The sequence below is a fragment of the Poeciliopsis prolifica genome, unplaced genomic scaffold (genome assembly GCF_027474105.1).
Source record: "Poeciliopsis prolifica strain line A6 unplaced genomic scaffold, Auburn_PproV2 SCAFFOLD005, whole genome shotgun sequence".
In the NCBI taxonomy this organism is placed as follows: Eukaryota; Metazoa; Chordata; class Actinopteri; order Cyprinodontiformes; family Poeciliidae; genus Poeciliopsis; species Poeciliopsis prolifica.
In genome coordinates, this window is record NW_026562380.1 from 12,475,817 (window position 1) to 12,494,668 (window position 18,852).

Below are 18,852 nucleotides of genomic sequence, written 5' to 3' on the forward strand. Positions count from 1 at the left end.
CGTTTTGGAGGGAAACATGATCTCTTTTGATACATTAGAGCCATAAACAGACAGCTGTCTTAAAGGAGGTGATAATTCACAGACACATAAAGGAAATAAACTTTTTTTTTCTTTCTTTTTTTTTTTGTAATTCACCCAACAAGCTGATTAAGGGGTTGCGTCAATTTTAGGATCCATGTGGCAAAAAAACAAACAAACAAAAAACGACCGAAATCAAATCAGGCTGAAAATTCAGACACCTTCAGCTTCCGCGCGCAGTTGTAAAATCCCGTCCACAATAAGCGCCTCTTTTGTCCCGCGCGCTGGGGCCCCGGTGGTGGGTGGATAAGTGGAGTCACATGGTCACTTTTCCTTTTTCCCACACAAACACACCCACATCCTCCTCCACGCTGCCGCTCTTCTTCCTCACTCCTCGGCTCAGCACTGAGAGGACCGCAGCGGGCAGTCCCGCTCCGTCTGGATACTGTAAAGCAGCAGCAGCGGCACAAGTTGCGCCTCGCAGGCTTTTTTCTTGTTTTTTTTTTTTTTTTTTTTTTTTGTTCGTCCACCCCAACACAATGAATCCGAATCGACCATAACACCCGCGCTGCTCCGCGTTGCCCCAGTCTGTGTTGGAGAAAGTCGACATCACGCCGTCCGGGAGGAGTTGGCAGGACTTTTTTTCTTTTTTTTTTAGAGGTAAATATTAATGTAAAGAGTTCACCACTTGTCGAGTTTCACTTCTATTTGCATCATATTCTGTGTTGCTTTTTTTGCTTTATAGGCTTTAAAGTTGTCTGCGTGGTCTGCTTTGTTGTGGGAACTTTAAAGCAGGCCCAATGTAAATGCAGTCTATCCCCTGGAGCCCCACATCCAGGTGCAAACTGCTTTCAATACGAGCTCGTTTACGACAGGCCCTTACCTTTGTTTACCCTGCACCGTTCTTTACAGTTTCCCTGAGTGGGGGGTTGCGTTTTCAAGCCTAACATTTGGGGGTGAAAGAGTTCTTGGATCTACGTGCATCATTGTTCTTGTTGTGGGATTATAGTCCAAAGAGTTCCCTTCCATCTCTGACTAATACAGCTTTTGCACAAGTCTGCCTCAGTCGCAAAACAATGTTCTGGTCTCTTTTGTCTATATCACTGTAATTACATGAGTCACCATTGCAGCCAGAACAGCTTCTCCCCCAGCTAAAATAACACCGGTTGCCTTGACAGCCTGAATGTGAATCTGAAGTTGAGGTGAGCCGATCCTCGTGTTTTTCAGAGAAAAGGAGGTCACCGAGGAGGAGGAGGACAAGACATGAGTCTGGTTGACGTGAGGCGAGCGGCCGGGGCCCTGACCCTGCCCCTGTCCGGCAGTGACCCCAAAGAGCACCATTTGGACGGCGCGGGCGACAGCGACCCAGCGTCGCTGCGCAACCGAACCCTGTCGCCGGATCTGAGGCAGGACTTCAACATGATGGAGCAGAAGAAGAGAGTCACCCAGATCCTGCAGAGTCCAGTACGTAGAGCAGAGCTGCATGAGACTGCTTTCCTCCTACACAAAAGCTTTCACTGTGTATGAGTAATGAGTGGTGGTATTAGAGCCAGAGAGGCAGTGAAATGCTTTCTTTTTCCATGTTTAAAAAAAACCTTCTGCATTTACAAATGTTATACAGTAAATTACATGTTCTTTTTCTGTGAAATGCTGCCAAAAAGCTTGAACTTATGATGCAGCTGCATTGCAAGACATGAAAGAAAGTTCTGGAACAATCAGAATTTAGTTTTATTGAGAGAAGGAAGATGCAGCATCTCCTACCTTCCTCTGCATGTTACTGAACTCTGCTGGTCAGCTAACTTAAAAAAAAAAAAAAAAAAAGTTAATACACTTGTTCAGCAGAAAGCTAAATTTGACTTCTTTGAGGTCTATGTGGTTGCTAAAATCATTAGTAGTCTTGGCCTGAAACGAAAGGAGTGCCACCCATCATTCTTTATAATGCAGCACTTTGAACTATAGCTGGCAGGATACCTCAATCACTGAAGAGCTGCCATAAACTCACAGTTAAGTTTGTATTTAAAAACAGGTTAAAGAAGATGGAAGACACTAGAAACGTAAATCAGGAAAAGTATGAAATATCTATATTACTTATGTTTCTTTGTTCATTCATCATGAATTGTTAAGTATTGCAATGATCATGTTGTTGTGGTAAAGCCACATTTCCTGACTTGTCATTACAATGCTTCAGCCACTTTCTGTGACTCGCATTTGTGTAGAGTTACCTATATGATGCATGGACATCAAGACCAGCAAACTAATTATATATTCGGCATGCAATGCATGAATATCATGCCCACAGTGATATATTTCTGATGAGACCCAGTTTTTCTCTCTTGAATTTCTCTCTGTATTTTGATGAAATTCAGAAAGTCTGCCCAAACTGCTTTTTGTGCAGCTGAAAGCAGCACCATCTAAAGCACCAGGAGGTGTAATGCACAAATTGCCAATGAAGTGCATAGAAATAAGATGAGCCCACACTCCTCTTTCTTTGCATAACAGGCACAACAAGTGTAACTCGTCACCATGGGAACTGTGGCTGGATGGAGCAGAATACCAGAGCTCAGCTGTAGCCCACAGGAAAAAAAAGGAAAGAAAATATTGCTGTTTCAGGGCTCACTGGCAAGTTCTTGATGCAAAAATTGATAGTCGGGTTTAATGTACACCCCTTTTTGTCCCCTCTTTGCTTTTAATGAAGCCCCCTTTTCACAGCCTCACAAAGAGCCTTTTAATAAGCCTTTGGTGATTTGTGTACAGTGGTAATAAGAAGAGCCGCGCTCCCCGGACACATCCTCCGGAGACGCCGGAATGAGGTCAAGGTTGTGTTTGTCCCAGTTGTCAGGGTGATGCGAGATTTACGCCAGTGTTTTTCTTCCTTCTCCTGCCTTGTTTACAGGTGTTCAAAGATGAGCTGGAGGGCCTGATTCAGGACCAGCTGACGAAGGGCAACAACCCCTCTGGTCTCTTGGCTCTCAGGCAAATTGCTGACCTGGTCATGGCCAGCACCGTGGGAGGAGCTGGCCCTTTGACTTCACCCATCAGTGAGTGGCTGTGTTTGCAAAAGAGTCTGTCCTTGTCCCTGCGGGCCCAGTTGAATCTAAGCGCGCTACATGTGTACCAGCGTGTTCTGCACCCTGATTAACCTCATTGTTAAAGGGTAAATTCTCAGACTCTTGTGACGCTCTACAACCCTGAAACTGCAGAAGAGGCACAAAGTTGTTGACAACATCCTTCATTGTGTGCGTTTCTCATGACCACTCTTGGTAAAGAATCATAGCAGTTTGCAGTGGTAATTATGTTAGTGTGACGGTTTGCCTCGGGGGAGTTTTCAGGGAGGTCATGGAGAAGTTATAAACATTTGAATCATGCCATGAAGGAAGTGGCTGTGAAACTGCTTATGCAAACCTTTCTTCCAGAAAGCCAGAGTGGCTGTAAAAGAAGGCCGAGTTCCGTATCATTATATGTCCTTATATGGAGATAAAGGCCAAAAATATCCTCCGGTTTCACGTTGGGAATTGTGAGACCTTTTTTAGCCTTGGAACCACATTCAGCCATGGAGACTCCAGTTTCCTATTTGTAGGAAGCTGCATATACAATAAAAGCAAACCCTGCAACTGGAAATCAGTTACATGGTTTTTGTGCCATCTGCATAAGAATGGAAAGTGAAGATTTGCTTTATTTTCTTAAATTGGGTGTTTAAACTGACTAAACGAATATAGACTATAAAGAAGAATTTGTTTTTCCATACCTTATTTGCATTGTTCCATCCATCCATCCATCCATCCATCCATCCATCCATCCATCCATCCATCCATCCATCCAAAGAAAATGTGAATAATTTGGGTTTATTCACTGCAAAAACACAAAATCCTAACAAGTACTTTTGGTCTAGTTTCTAGTGGTAGACTTAAAAACTGACATTACAACAAGTAACTTTTCAGTGATATAAAGGAGCTTGTCTTAAATCAATAATTCCTTAATATTGATGAAGAAGTACAAGCTCCACTGGCAAACTATTTCACATGACATTGTGACGTAAACGCAGACGTAAACTCTGATTCGCATCCTTGAATCAGAACAATGCACTGAAGCTGTTATGTCTCACTGCAGGCTTTGGGATGGTGACTCCAGTAAACGACCTGTACAGCATAGAGTCTCCGTCCTTTGCCAAAGGAGAGAAGCAGAGCCGCTGCAAACTGGCCACCCTCTACAGGCTCGTTGATCTCTTCAGCTGGGCTCGTTTTACAAGCTCCTACATCACTGTGAGCACAACTTCACTGTTACGCTTCGCTGGACTGCTGCTTATTTATGCAGTGGTTTGCATTTCTTTAGCTTGTCGATGTGACCTCTTTTAACGATCTATAGAGGGAATCCCTCCTTAATTTCAGAAAGAGTAAGTGATAAATGGTGTAGATATCTGAGATCTTGAAGTAGAAACAGCTCCGAGTAGCCAAGTCACATTTCTGTCTAGGAGTTATACTTCACTGTCATCAATGCAGATCGGCTTTTATATGTTGGCCAGAGTGAATTTTCTTTCACATGGTTGGAAGTGTTGATATGCAGCTTTGCAGCTGGTTATTGTTAGCCCGAGGAGTGAGCTTATAAATCTCTCTGTGTCTCAGGTGCGTGTCAGCAAAGAGCAGGACCATATTCTCATCAGTCCACGAGGCCTGTCATTCGCTGAGGTGACGGCAGCAAATTTGGTAAGAACAACACCCGAGCAAGATTTCACTAATTGAATGTTGTTAGTACCGGTGCTACAATGCTTTCAGCTGCTAATCTTGTTTTCCATCTTTTACCCAAATTCACTGAAACATCAACATTTGCTATGAATTCATTCAGTGCGAAAACTAGATGGTTATTTTTAATTAGGAATATTGAGACAATAATCTGACTTTGTTGTTTTTGGCATGCAGTTTTTTTCACTTTTTGTCTTTTCATATATATATATATATATATATATATATATATATATATATATATATATATATATATATATATAAAACATAAAGGGTCAATGGTGTAATTTTATCAAGTATTGCAAAAAAATAACAATTTTATCAATCACCATTTAAATAATATCAATTATCGACACAAAGAATGATTGTTTTTGTAGAATAAGCTTGACAAACAAAAATAATGCATATATGTATAGTTGTGAAAATGGCCTACCCTTGACATTTACTGTGGCACACATTGTGTGTTTGTGGTGGACAAGCATGGTGGGATGGGTTTGAGAGTGCTGTCTATTACATTGGTAAATCCTGCAACTCTATTTGTGCCCAGCTCTGACTAGCTCCTTTTTATTGGTTTATTAATTTTTGCTTTTGAGAGATCCTCCTCATTGGGTTGTTCCAAGATTTCAGAATCCATGAAAGAGTCAGAGCTCACTGGAGAAACCTTCCTAGAAAATAAATCCACTCAGGACGTTAAAAAGAAAAAAAACAAAGCTTTCAATTTGGAGAAGGTTATGATACAGTCTGCGATTGAAGAAGTCAAAAAAAGAAATGAAAGAGTGAATGAAAATATTTAGAGAAGGGGAAAGACCTGCAAAAAAGAACCAAGGACTGGAATCAAACTTCCAGTCTGGTTTGATTAGCAGTGGGAGAATGGTATCATGGAGACCAAAAATTTAAATTAAGTATTGTGAGAGAGAATTGTTTAGAGTTAATTTCACTTTAAATCTGTTTGGTGCAAGATAAAAAAAAAAAACAATTAACTGAATTCCAAGTACCAAATTAATTAGTACTGCAATAACAAAAGCTCAGTCTGCTATTCTTTCTGCTGTTTCTTTTAATATTGTATGTCACATAGTGAATGTACAGTAGATCAATGCGCTGCACAGAGGTGGCTCTTTCTCAAAAACTGTCGATTAACATTCCCTGTTTGTAACCATGCTTATAAATGCTGTATTGTCTGATTGTTTGGAAATCCTGCTTGAAATAACATGCACACAGTTCATGTTACTGGTCAGAGAATACACAAATATTGTATCCCTATATAAACATGTATTTGTCACCATTACTGAGTCAAGAATAAACAAAACAAAAAATTCCCTTTTTTTGTTTAGTTTCTCTGACCATAACAAGGCGTGATCACTGCCAGATGGTAGAATAAAAATCCCACCTAAAAATAATCTCTTTGGCAGCATAAAGCAGGCTGTAAGATTAAAAAAAGCCCCATTCTAAAGAAATGAATATACAAAAGAGAAACAGAGCCACTGACATCAATCCGTGACTTCAATAATTGAAATTCTTTCTCCAGCTTGAACTATTTGTCTTACACGCAAAACTCTTGCCAGAAAATTCACTCTGCATATCACCATGAACACACACCCACCATGAAACATGGTAGTGGCTGCATCATGCAAAGCTGAACCTATAATAAATCACTATCTGGCAGGTGAACAAACACTTGTTTAGGAAAGACGGGTGTCACAGATTTGCTTTTATGTATGGGCTTGTTTTTTTTTATGTTTCATTTTAACAACATTACTTTCATAGCAGTATTGACTTGTTGCTCTCAGAGGGTATTAGTCTCTCAGCTAATATTGGATCTTTTAACTGTGCTTTTTTTTTTTTTTTTTTTTTTTTTTTTTTTTTGCATCACATGTAGGTAAAAGTGAACATAGTGGGTGATGTTGTGGACCAGGGCTCCACTGACCTGGGCCCTGACCATTTTGGATTCGCTCCTCACGCTGCCATTTACTCGATGCGTCCCGATGTGAAATGCATCATCCATATACACACCTCAGCTACAGCTGCTGTAAGTACGCCCCGATCATATTTTAATTGAGTTTTTTTTCTTTCACTCTACATAAAAGTCGCTGCTTTACAGCTGAAAAACACGATCAAGTGAAAAGCATCCTCTTGCATGCCTGGTTGGTTCAGGTTCAGAGCCCCTGTAATGTATTTTTACCATCTGTTTTGAAGCCTCGCTGTAAAACGCAGAGCACACTGCAAGCATCGCTATAAAACAGTTTTTATTTGTGCCCAAGAGCAAAAAAAGAAAGAAAGAAAAAAAAGAAACCGTGCTTCTGTTGAAGACGCTGGTGCATCACAGTCTCCCTGTTTTCATCCCACGCTAACAGGTGTCCTCGATGAAATGTGGAATCCTGCCCATTTCCCAGGAGGCTTTGCTGCTGGGAGACGTGAGCTGCTTCGGTTACCATGGCTGCCTGGATAATAAAGAGGAGAAGGTGGAGTTTCAGAAAGCGCTGGGCCCGACTGCCAAGGTACCGCCAAACTGAAGCACCTCATTAAGAGCTTGCTCACATTAACATGAGGCAGGCTTATTATATCAAAATGTGTCACACACAAGGGAGTCTATGAAGTTTTTGTTGAACCGGTTTAGTCATAGCCATACATGCCACGAGGCACGGCTTAATTATTAGACTGTATGCATAGTTTCTAAAAAGATACAGTCTCAAAACGTTTCAGAGATGTTCCATTATAAATTTCTTTTTTTAAAAGCATAGTATATCTGTTGCTGCACATGGCTCTTTATTGTACTGAAAGAGGGCCATAGCAACAAATTTTAATGTTCAAAAATACATAGAAAAAACACATGGAGTCATGGTATAAAACCTACGAGAGTACTTCTAAAATGTAGCAAATATAAATATTGCCAGTAATCTTTGCTGACCTAAACATGTACAGTTTTGCTTTGATGTTTACGAGTTAGAAAAAAAAAAAACATATGCTACACTGTGAACCATTCTGTGTGGGAACTATGCATAACATCTTAGTCGTGCCAAACACATCAGTAGAGATTAAAAGTAATTAAGAGGAGAACACAGCCTATTTTGAACCATGATGAAATACAAAAGTTTGCTCTCATATTGAGATTTATGTCCTTTCACTCCATGAAAGAATACCTATGAGATGCTATTTCATACCCATTTCCTTTAGCCATTTAGTGTTAGTTTATTTCTCTTTGTGTTTTAAGTATTTTTCATGAATTATGGAATGAACTGTTCAGATAACTTCATGCATCTTATTTTTTGAAAACTTTATATGGTTGGTGTTTACCCTTTCAGTGTTTGTAGTTGCTGCCAACGACCTTGCAGATTTTGCTGTCAGTGCGTAAGGCTTCCCACCGTCTGAAGACACGACGTGCATCTGCAAAGCAGTCCATTGAAACTCTGTGCTTTTACTAAAACTTCAAAGCTGAGAAGAGAGCTCAAGTTTTGTTTTCTTTCAGAACAAATAGATTGATTTTAGCCTGGGCAGAATATTGAGCAATTTTGTTCACCAGCTTCAAATTATCAAAGCTTATCCTGTTATTTTTTATTGTGTTTTGTTTGTTTTTTGTTTTTTTAAATTCAGACAGAAAAACAGAAACCAGTATGTTTTGATGTGCTTTTCAGGTGATGCTTCTGAGGAACCACGGGCTGCTCGCCTTGGGAGAAACAGTGGAAGAAGCTTTTCATTACGTGTACCATTCACAGCAAGCCTGTGAAATCCAGGTACACAAATGATGCTCTTCATTGGTTACCCTATGCTGCACCATTCGGCCCATTTCAACCTGAGTGTGTCCCTGTACTCACACTTGCCACCGTCTAAGGTAGCCGAGTTATTGTTAATCATACGTTGATTAATGAGTCAGACGGATGAGATAAAGCCAGCGCCTAAAATAGACGCACAGCAGATGATGTCTGGCATGCAGGATTTCCAAGCAAATCTAAATCAAATATGAAATGGATCAGGCTCTTCATGGGTTGGATTTTTTTTTTTTTTTTTTTTTTTTTTTTTTGTTCTGGTCACAAATTTGCAGTCAGGGCCCCAACACAGTCTAGGAAGTCTGAAAATGTGTCGAATTAGAACTTTGTATTCTCCAGATCTGGATAGGTATAGAAAAAGAAAAGAAGAGGATGGAAAAAATATATATAGCATTTGCAGACTTTATTCCATTTTCTTTTTGTTAAAGAAAATGGAATATTCATCTCTTTGATCTCTTTGTTTCCTACCTACATTTCTTTTGTGTGATCTTATTTCCTGGCTTCTTTTCCTTTTGTCTAGCCTTTCTTGTGTCCTTCCTTTCTCCCCCTGTCATTATGTCCTTTTTGTTAGTACTTTTCTCACTCCTATTTTATTTCTCTGTCCTTCTTATGTCATGTATAACTTCCTTTTGTCTGTTCTTTCTTCTTGATGTTTGTTCTTTTTCTGTTTATTCTTTTTCAATTCTTTCTTACTTTTTACTTGTGCTATAATTTCTTCCCTTCATGTGTTCTTCTGTCCTTTCTTTATATGGAATAATAGTATCTCCGAGTTGCTTTCATGGTGCTGTTTTTGAAATGTGTTTTATTATACACATGAGGGAAATTATAACTTCACACAGTTACAATTTAGCTTGTAACACTCTGCAAACGCAGAGCTAACAAAATGAAGTCCCATATTTGATGTCTTTGTTTAGGTGAATTCTCTGAGGTGTTCGGGCAACGTGGATGACCTTGTCCTGCTGGACAGGGACAAGTTTAAGCCCCGCACCCAGGGAGTGGCTGCCGCCGGAGTCGTCATTGACAATGAGGTCAAGTGGAAGGTGGGCGAGGCAGAGTTCGAGTCCCTCATGAGGATGCTGGACAACCTGGTGAGTGAACCCTCACCTCAGCTTCCCAAAGGAAGCGCCTGATTAGAGAACACAATGAAGAGACTACATGTGTTTGTTAATGTAATATTTTGTGTCAATTAATCATATTGTTATGTGATTGTATCCTCTCATGGAGCGTGTTTGTATTTTTAAGTCGTTAAGTGCAGTGAGCCATTTCCAGGGTGTTCTTTTTTTTTTTTTTTTTTTTTTTTACCTCTAAGGATTTCTGTGGGCTGACTGCAGCCGCTGTCATTGCACCCGCTCTGATAATAAAAAGCATCCAGCTCGCTCTGTAGACAGACGAGATGTCAGGCTCTAAGTCTGAGTGGACTTCTCACTAACAGCTACTACAGCTGTATTAACTCTGTGGAGTCATTACCCGCCCGTCCACTCGATCACAGCTTTTCAGACGGGAAGGAACGCTGTGGGCAGCTAAAAGAACCACAGACCACACGATTGCTTAAGGGAACAGCTGTATTTCAGCTAGTTTATATCTGGCATTTCTTCAAAGGCTTTTAAGGGCTACCGCGCGAAAATACAAGTTCATTAAGCCTAACTGGTGGTCTGACCTTTTAAACCAGGAGGGGAAGTGGGCTAGTTGTGTGGGGAATGAATCATAAGCAATAAGCCATTGCAGAAAGAATAACAAATTAGGTTGAGTGGATTAGTTTCCTGAACTAAGAAAAGAAACTGAGACAGGTCAGAATTTCAGATGGGATTTATGATCTCTGGTTTTTAAAAACTAAATATTAAGAAGTATAAAGAACGACATTGAAACTGTCAACTGCTATCCTTAATTATTATTATGGATAACATACTTGATGGCTTAGACACCCTTTACTGTCCTTATGTTAGTGATTAGTGTGGTTAGTATTAGGAGTCTCTGTGTGTAATTTGTAGACAGAATGTAGATTGTTACTTCAAATGTGTTATTTTCAAAATCCTGGCAACATTTCCAAATCAAACGGGGGCTATGATTGAAATTATTACTATTTCCTTTTTCAGAACAACTTACTCCATTGTTTTACTGTTTCAGTTATATGTACGAAAATTCGCATTTTGTAATGCCCTTCTTAATAATTAATATGAAGATTTCGATTAGTATTACAGCAGGCAAACCTTTTTATAATGGTTTACCAGGTTTTTTCCTGTTTCTTGTGGTATTTTACTGACAACGTCTACAATAAAGAATGCCATATCATGCTCAAAAACTCTTTTGCTATCACGTTTATATTGTAATTTGATATGTATAGTTGGAATTGTTGAACGTTTCTGCTCGGCTGAAAATCATCTGATTCCCAAGTTAGGGTCTTGCTGCATCTCTGCATGAAGAAGATTTGAGGAATTCAGGCTTAAATCCCTTAGATTGTGAATGGAATATACCATCAGATAATCATTCATTTTTTATTCATCTTCAGTTTTTGCATGTTAGTGAGGACGTGCTGGTCAAAACTGTGCTTCAGGCTCCATGGGGTCTTTCTGCATGGAGTTTGTATGTTCTCCCTGTGCATTTGTGGGTTCTCTCCGTGTACTCCAGCTTCCTCCCACAGTCCAAAAACTTGACTGTTAGGTAAATTGGTCTTTCCAAATTCTCCCTAGGTGTGAGTGTGCGTGTGTGCATGGTTGTTTGTCCTGTTTGTTTCTGTGCTGCCCTGCGAGGGATTAGCGACCTGTGCAGGGTGTACCCCGTCTCTCCCCTGGAGTGCAGCTGGAGATAGGCACAAGCGACTCCTGCCCCATACAAGCAACCTCAATCTAAACATTTTAATTAATACTCTGCTTTTGATGTGTTAACAAACTGAAAAAGGTTTGATCTTCTTGTTCACGGACTTGGTAAATCTATAAAAACAGTTTGTTTATGTTTTGGTCTGTTTAAATATTTAAAAGCTAAATGGAAATGGATGTTTTGGGGCCTGTGGATTGTCTGCATTTTAATTTTTTTGAGTGCAGCGCTCATGCCTGGGTAATGTAAATTGTTCCATTTTCACATCACATTTTAGTCATTTGTTGTCCCCTCTACACGCAACCTGATAGGGATACAGAACAGGCTACTCTTATCGGAACCCCATTGTCCGTGAGAAGCCCCGGTCCAAGAACGACGTGGAAATCCCCGCCACGGTGTCGGCGGTGCCGTCGGACGATAGTGACCCAGGTCTGCGCAGCCCCTTTAAGTTCATGGCACAGAAACAGCAGAGGGAGAGAACCAGGTGGCTCACGTCACCTCACAGCTACCTGAAGGTCAACGTTCCTGAACAGTCACCCAGCGGGGATGTCAGCCCCAGGTCCAAAATTATGGTATGCTGATTTTAAAAGCTCCACCTTTCATGAGAAATTCAGTCATTAAGAGTGATGGCCTCTGCTTCTGGCTGCAGAAACAAACTGTGCTTGGTACATTTTCTTTTTATGTAAGCCTGCCCTCTTGTGGTTGGTTTGGAAGAAAGCATGCTTTAGGTTTTGGTTATTACTTGAATTTTGCTAATGAATCTGCATTGGATTACTTTCAGTGGATGAAGTCGTCACAGCCCGGCAACAGCGTGGGGACCCCGATAAAAATTGAGGACCCTAACCAGTTTGTCCCACTTAACACAAATCCTACAGAGGTGTTGGACAAAAGGAACCGGGTCAGTTTTTACTGCACAATAAAATTTCTCTCTCAGTTTCAGGATATCACTTTCAAAATAATAACCAGACATGTTATTTAAACAATTACTGATCAGCAATATCAGATAATTTGACTGCAAAACACAATATGTAGTTATTTTCATTTTTTAGCATAAACAGGAAGCAAAACAACCAGTCAAAAAATGTATAAGCTTTTGTACAGATACTTGGACAAGCAGCTAATTAAAGGAGGGGTGGGCTCTTTATTTTTTATTTTAACATAATATTTCAAATTAAATTATAAAAATAAAGCGAATAAAAACACCTAACTGTGAATTAGTATTTTAACACTAATATAGATATATGTGATATCTATTTACTTTTATAAGAATAACTGATACTTAAAAAAAATCTATAAATTGTTGAAATTTTCCTGTGAGCATTGGAAGTAAAAAAAAATAAATAAAAGAAGCATCTTAACAAACTTTAAAAAATGCAGTACATTTGTTTTTCTTTCACATTCTGATATAATTGCCGTTCTGAACAGTGAACTATTCATATAAAACAGATTAGCTCAAACTAACGCATAATCCATGTGGTCGATTTTCAAACAGAATAATTCATCAGCCTCTAATCCTGATTTTGGCAGACCAGGTTTTTCAGCTAAATCAACAAACTGCCTCATTAGAGTAGCATTGGAAAGAAGACAAACCAAACAATGACTTGAGACTCATAATGGTTCTCTAAGACTTCTCTTTCCCAAATAAAACGAGAAAGAAAAAGAGACATGTTAGTTGACTCTATCTCTAAGCAAAGGGAGGTTTAATTACAGAATCTCATTTCTTGAGTGAATAAATCCTGGAGATCTTTTTACTTTGAACTTCACAAGAAGTAACTAACACAAATTCACTCAGTATGATTGCAACACTTCATATTAACTAGAATGCAGTTTGGTGCCTATAGCACTTGGAAAGTAATTCAAAATATCCTTTGTTTTGGATTATTATATTAACTAGGTATCCTACTTTTGCTCCATAGTTTCTGAGCTGAATAAAACATGAATATCAATCAATATTTTTCGCAACTTTTAAATATTACAAACATTCGTTTGACATAAAACATATTTTTATCCCAAGTATCTAAAAGAATCTTTGTAGAGTTGATGAATCCACTTAGTAAACATTTTATGTTCCTGCTCGCTAACGTTAACCCTTGTTTTTACCGGTGTTGTATTGTTCTAAAATCCTGTCAAAATGTTTGTATATACATATTTTTTTAAATATATGTTTTCTCAGATAAAGGAACAACACAGGGGTGATCAGATGACTCCAGGACCAAAATCTCAATTACTGGCAGGCATTGTAGTGGACACCAAACCAGGACCAGTGAGTATACGCACATGTGATGTTAAGAGTTCAATACCTGTAATTGTAGTTTGCTAGTTTTTGACCTTTCCTTATGCATGTTGAGCATGGCTTTGTGGAAACATGTACCATAGTTCTTTCCAACATAGTTCATTAGAATATAATATTCCGTTCATTTTGCTTAAAGCAGGAAACAAATATTTCGTAGTGAGGGTGATCCATCCACTTATTTTTTTGCTAAAGATAAAATTTTAAATGTTTGAAAGTCTCCATTAATAATATTGAGAAGATAAAAGACCTTGTTATTTTTAGTTAAAGTGTTGTCTGTCTCTCTGAGCCTTATTCATCTGCTATTGACATTAATTTTTCTGGTAAAATGAGTGATTGCTATTATGAGCTATTATCATGAGCCTTCGATGTGAAGGTATGTGCTTAAAGACACCCTTTTTCTTCAAGTCTTTAATTAAAGGCTTAAAGAAACCCTTATCTTAACCCTAACCTTAATCTAAGGTTCTCTCAAGGACAGTAAAGTATTCTGCTCTGATCACATATTCCTTGAAATACAGTTTCTGATGCATGGAAGATTTACTTGGTTTGCATACATGAACAAATGGGGAGTGTTTTTCCAAAATTATTGCTAGTGTCATCTCATTTCATGAATCCAGCGTTGTTTATAGTCGTGTCTCGTAAAATGAATTAATCTCTAAAGTCCTAAAAGTAAAATTGGAATAAGAAATGGATAAACCTCAAAAAAGGCAAAATAACTGAATCTTTGCCTTTTCCTGAGCTCTTAACACAATAGTTGTGCACAGTGACCAGGCAAACTGCTATTAGCATTCTGAGGAAATAACAATGTATTTATTAGCATTTTACCCACTGCTATTTTAACTGGTCCTGCACCATGTTGACCAATAGAAGTTATAATCTATTACATGTACAATTTTATGAAACATAAACCACATCAGATTTCACTGCATTGGATTTTGATGTCCGCTTGGTGAGAAATGTGTGTCTTTTAACAAAATACGTACCAGTGGCACAAATATATATTGTAAATGTTTTTTCCACACTGTCTGTAACACGTTGGCTTAAAACAAAAATAGAGTAGCCTGCCAGGAAAAATCATTAGTTATTCTCTTCATATTCCTCCTTCACGAAACCACTGAAGTCGTCTTTTTCTATGTCGGAAATGAACAGCCTCTCCTACACATCCTCAACCTCACTTTCAATTTTGCTTTCATCTTGAGACAAATTCACTTTTCGCTTGTGCCATCGTCTTTATCACCCCTTTATCAGTCCAGCCTTTTGAAGCACGTTGGTGAAAAGTTGCATACTATCCGCATCACAGCGGTTCACAGTATGTGAAAAAAAAAAGTAGCAGCTTATAAGTCTAGAAATTACGGTAATAAAATTTGACTTCTCTTTCCTCCAGGCTTTTATCATTGAAGATGAGGAACTGACCCGCACTCTTCCTCCCAACCCCTTCAATGATCTCACCGAGAAGGAGCTGGAAGAATATAAGAGCCTGGTAGAAAGAAAGCAGCAAGGCCAAGAAGGTATTATTGTTGTTGTTGTTGTTATTATTATTAATAATAGTACTGTTATTACAGTGACCAAATTGTGTCTAACTTTCCAGTCCTCTCCCATGGCAGAGCAAAAGGGTTTGGATATATAAATATCAGCCGATCCTCAATCACCCAAAATGTAGGAAATCGGGGCTGATCGGTTCACCGCTGCTGTCTCCAATAAAACACAAGTGTCACTGGAGACTGTCACTGTCTCTGAGTGACCCAGCTATAATATATTTCTATCATAAAACTATTTTTATTGGGTTTATGTTATATAACCTTTTTTTTTCCCTCAGGAACTAAATTATGAGTTTTCATTAGCTGTAAGTGCTAACTATTAAAATGAGCAAATGCAAATCTGCATAACAAACTGAATTACTAAATACATTTTTTTTTCATTGATATTATAGTATATTGAGCTGATATTGTAATACATGGGGATGCACCTGTATAAAGCAGTTAGGTTATTAGATTGGTTTCCAGGCAGTTCATTAGTCCATCCCAGAGTTGGATCATTTCTGCCTGAGGAAATGTTAAGGCAAGATGAGCAGAACCTTGAAGTTTCCTGCAAACAAGCGTTGGGACACACAGCTGTCAGCCTGTGCCCTGCGCTGTTCAGTCAGCTCACAGGACGATGAGGGATGAGCAGCAAAGACTTCAATCTTGTCAAACCCTTCATGTCTCGGTTGTTACTGCAGGCAGGAATGAAATGTGCGTGCAGGAGAAGAATGTGTTTACGACTGTGCAGCAGAGTGTCACCTTTATTTTCCTTAATAACGTGTCATTTCTGAAACATGTCAACTTTAGCAGATCTATGAAGCTTGTTTAATAAGCTTCTTGTGTCATTTTGGTTTGTGTGTTGTGACGCTAACGGCATCTGAGCAAGTATCAGACAAAGGAAAGGATGACGCCTTGGATAGTTAACCGCCTTTTTATAATTTCATGTCTTTTGTAGAGGATGAAGATGCAACTGATGCTGATGAGATGACCACCTTTGATGGGTCTACTATCTCCCTGTCACTTTCTCCGATAATGACACCAGCGAAGCAAGGTAACCGGAAAATCAGCTGTGTTACAAAATTATTCATACTTCTTGGACATTTTCACACTTCAACATACACATTGAAAGTAGAAGTTTTGAAGTAAAATGGAAAAGTCCTAATAAGTGCAAATCAGAATCATCCACCGCTTACTCTGATCCCACCATATAAAATATGTAATCTATCTATCTATCTATCTATCTATCTATCTATCTATCTATCTATCTATCTATCTATCTATCTATCTATCTATCTATCTATCTATCTATCTATCTATCTATCTATCTATCTATCTATCTATCTATCTATCTATCTACCTATCTATCTATCTATCTATCTATCTATCTATCTATCTATCTATCTATCTATCTATCTATCTATCTAATCTATTTTTACTTTAAAATGTGATAATATCCAAGGAGTAGGAATCCTTTGGTATCTAACAGTATAACAAATTGATGGTTTAGCCTGAGATTAAATGTCTCTTCTGAAGGCGCTTTCTGCAGCTCGTCTCTGACTCAGTCTTATGTGTCGACAGATTCAATACCCAACGGTAAGGACCACTTGTCTGAGCTGGAGGAGGATCTGAGCATCGAGGTATCCAAGCTGAGCGTGAGCACTTCAGAAACTGTGGAAATCTCCATAACAACGAGGGAGAAGACGGGGGAGGCCCAGACCCCAGAGAGCCAGACCAAGTCCCCCAAGAAAAAGAAAAACAAGTTCCGCACTCCCTCATTCCTAAAAAAGAGTAAGAAAAAGAAGGAGGAAAAGGGAAAGACGGACGCTTGAGTTTTTACATGAGGGGGAAAAGCATGAAATGAAAGCCTTATTTTTGTTGCGTTGAAGGGAAGTGAAATAAGAGAAACGCTCTGATAGGAGAGCCTTCTGTATGTTTCCCCTTATTCACAGCAATCTTTCCAAGTTCTTTCAATATATATTTTTTTTAATTTGTGACTGTCCACTGAGCTTCAAATGGATAAATCAGATCAAGAGTGAATGCAAAACGGCATTCCTGTACTTCTTAGCCATATTGATAATGGGCTGTCATCTGCATCGTAAAGTAGTTCATACAATGAAACATCAAGGTGGAATCCTTAAACGGTTGTGTTTTTCTTATTATTGCACATGTTGGTGAATGTATTCGACGATGTAGGATTTTCTAAAACACGTTTAGTTAACAGTAATAGAAGTAGTTTTAGGAGTGGCTGAAAGTTTAAAGTTGTAACGATGGTTAGCCTTATAAACAGTATGATTTGTATTTGAGCTTTGAATCTAATCATAGTTATATTTACATGTAATAATATATGTGGGTTTATATAACATCTATAACAGTATAGTGTTTGGTAGTAAATGATTTGATAGCCTTTATTTACTCACACACTAAAACATGCTGTGATGAATGGGACGGTATCAATCCATGTCGTTTCCTACACGTGTTCACATGTTTGCTGCTTTTATGGTATTTGTGATGAGGAATCGAACTGTGACTAATAGAGAAAGCTGATTAAGCGACTGTTTATGAATTTGACTTTTACTAATATCTACTTTTATTATTATTATTATTATTATGAGATGGCAATTATGTAAGTGCCAAGTGTGAATTGCAGCAAGTGGATTTGAGGACTTGGTTTTGTTTGTTAAACTTGTCAATGAAGGTATCGGGCTATAAAGCTTTTCTTCTTGCTCGCTGTTGGGAGTTTTCCATGAAGTACAATGGAGGATTGTATATTTTTAACCCAGTCAATAATGTGAATGATTAGTTTGAACCCAAAGGGAGTGAACTTTTTTGTAAATAGTTTTGTTTTCGTGCAGTTCTTTTGTTATGCTAAGCCAAATGGAAATGACTCTTTAAAAACGTGACAGAACAATCTAATATCAATATTTTAACACTCCCTGTATCACAATGTAGTTTTACTTACTTTGATTAAGCTCCATATTTTTTGTGTGTTTACATTTGTATTGCTAGTGTGTGCTTGTGTTTCCCCTTTTGTTTACGTTGCTCTTTGTATCGCCTTATTTCAGTGTTGGCCTTTTTAATACTGCCTTCTAGCTGAATAAAAATATTTCTTCCGTAAGTTGTTCTCACGTCTTACCATTTTCTAAGATTTGCAACTCGTTTAGATCCAAAATCCACTAACATGTAGAAATGAAAAAGATTTCATCAGATTGTTTTTGGGCCAGACAAAATCACACTTCATTGAAAATAAAGCTTTTTTCAACAGTCCCCCCTTCTTAAAATGCACTAAACTCTCGCCCCACCCATCAGAAAAGAACGCATTCACTCCGTTTGGTGATAATTACCCACGTGAAGCTGCATAATCAGCCTTCAGCCATGATATGAATGAGCGTTGTCATGGTAAAAGCCTGAGTGTGGGGGCTGTGAAGACAAAAGAGGGGATTTGGTGTCTCTAACAGGTGTTCATGGTGGGGGAAGTGACGAGATCTGCACCTTCACGACCCCCTTGAACCACACATACACACACACACACACCCATACACCTCCATAAAACACATGGAGAGGAAGATTAGTATTTTTTCCTGTTGATTAAGGCGAAAGCGCCTTTCGGTTTATTAGATTTTTTACCATTTTTGTACTTGACCACCGTCAGTCTCAATGAGTATGTGGATAACTAAGCTCAGTTTCGTCTCTGCCCTGGCTGCGGCAGGCTGCAGAGG

General features: G+C 38.8%; 1 protein-coding gene across 1 annotated transcript; it reads left to right on the forward strand.

Annotated features, from left to right (window-relative positions):
• Nucleotides 1-372: 372 nt before the first annotated feature.
• Nucleotides 373-18,251, forward strand: add3b (adducin 3 (gamma) b). Its single transcript, XM_055029768.1, has 15 exons — nucleotides 373-678; nucleotides 1,246-1,482; nucleotides 2,912-3,056; nucleotides 4,126-4,277; nucleotides 4,638-4,718; nucleotides 6,631-6,780; nucleotides 7,106-7,249; nucleotides 8,384-8,482; nucleotides 9,430-9,603; nucleotides 11,638-11,898; nucleotides 12,108-12,224; nucleotides 13,500-13,589; nucleotides 15,001-15,124; nucleotides 16,092-16,187; nucleotides 16,715-18,251. Exons 2-15 carry the CDS (start codon nucleotides 1,282-1,284, stop codon nucleotides 16,963-16,965), a joined length of 2,085 nt encoding a protein of 694 aa, XP_054885743.1. The 5' UTR covers nucleotides 373-678; nucleotides 1,246-1,281; the 3' UTR covers nucleotides 16,966-18,251.
• The last annotated feature ends 601 nt before the right edge of the window (nucleotides 18,252-18,852 follow it).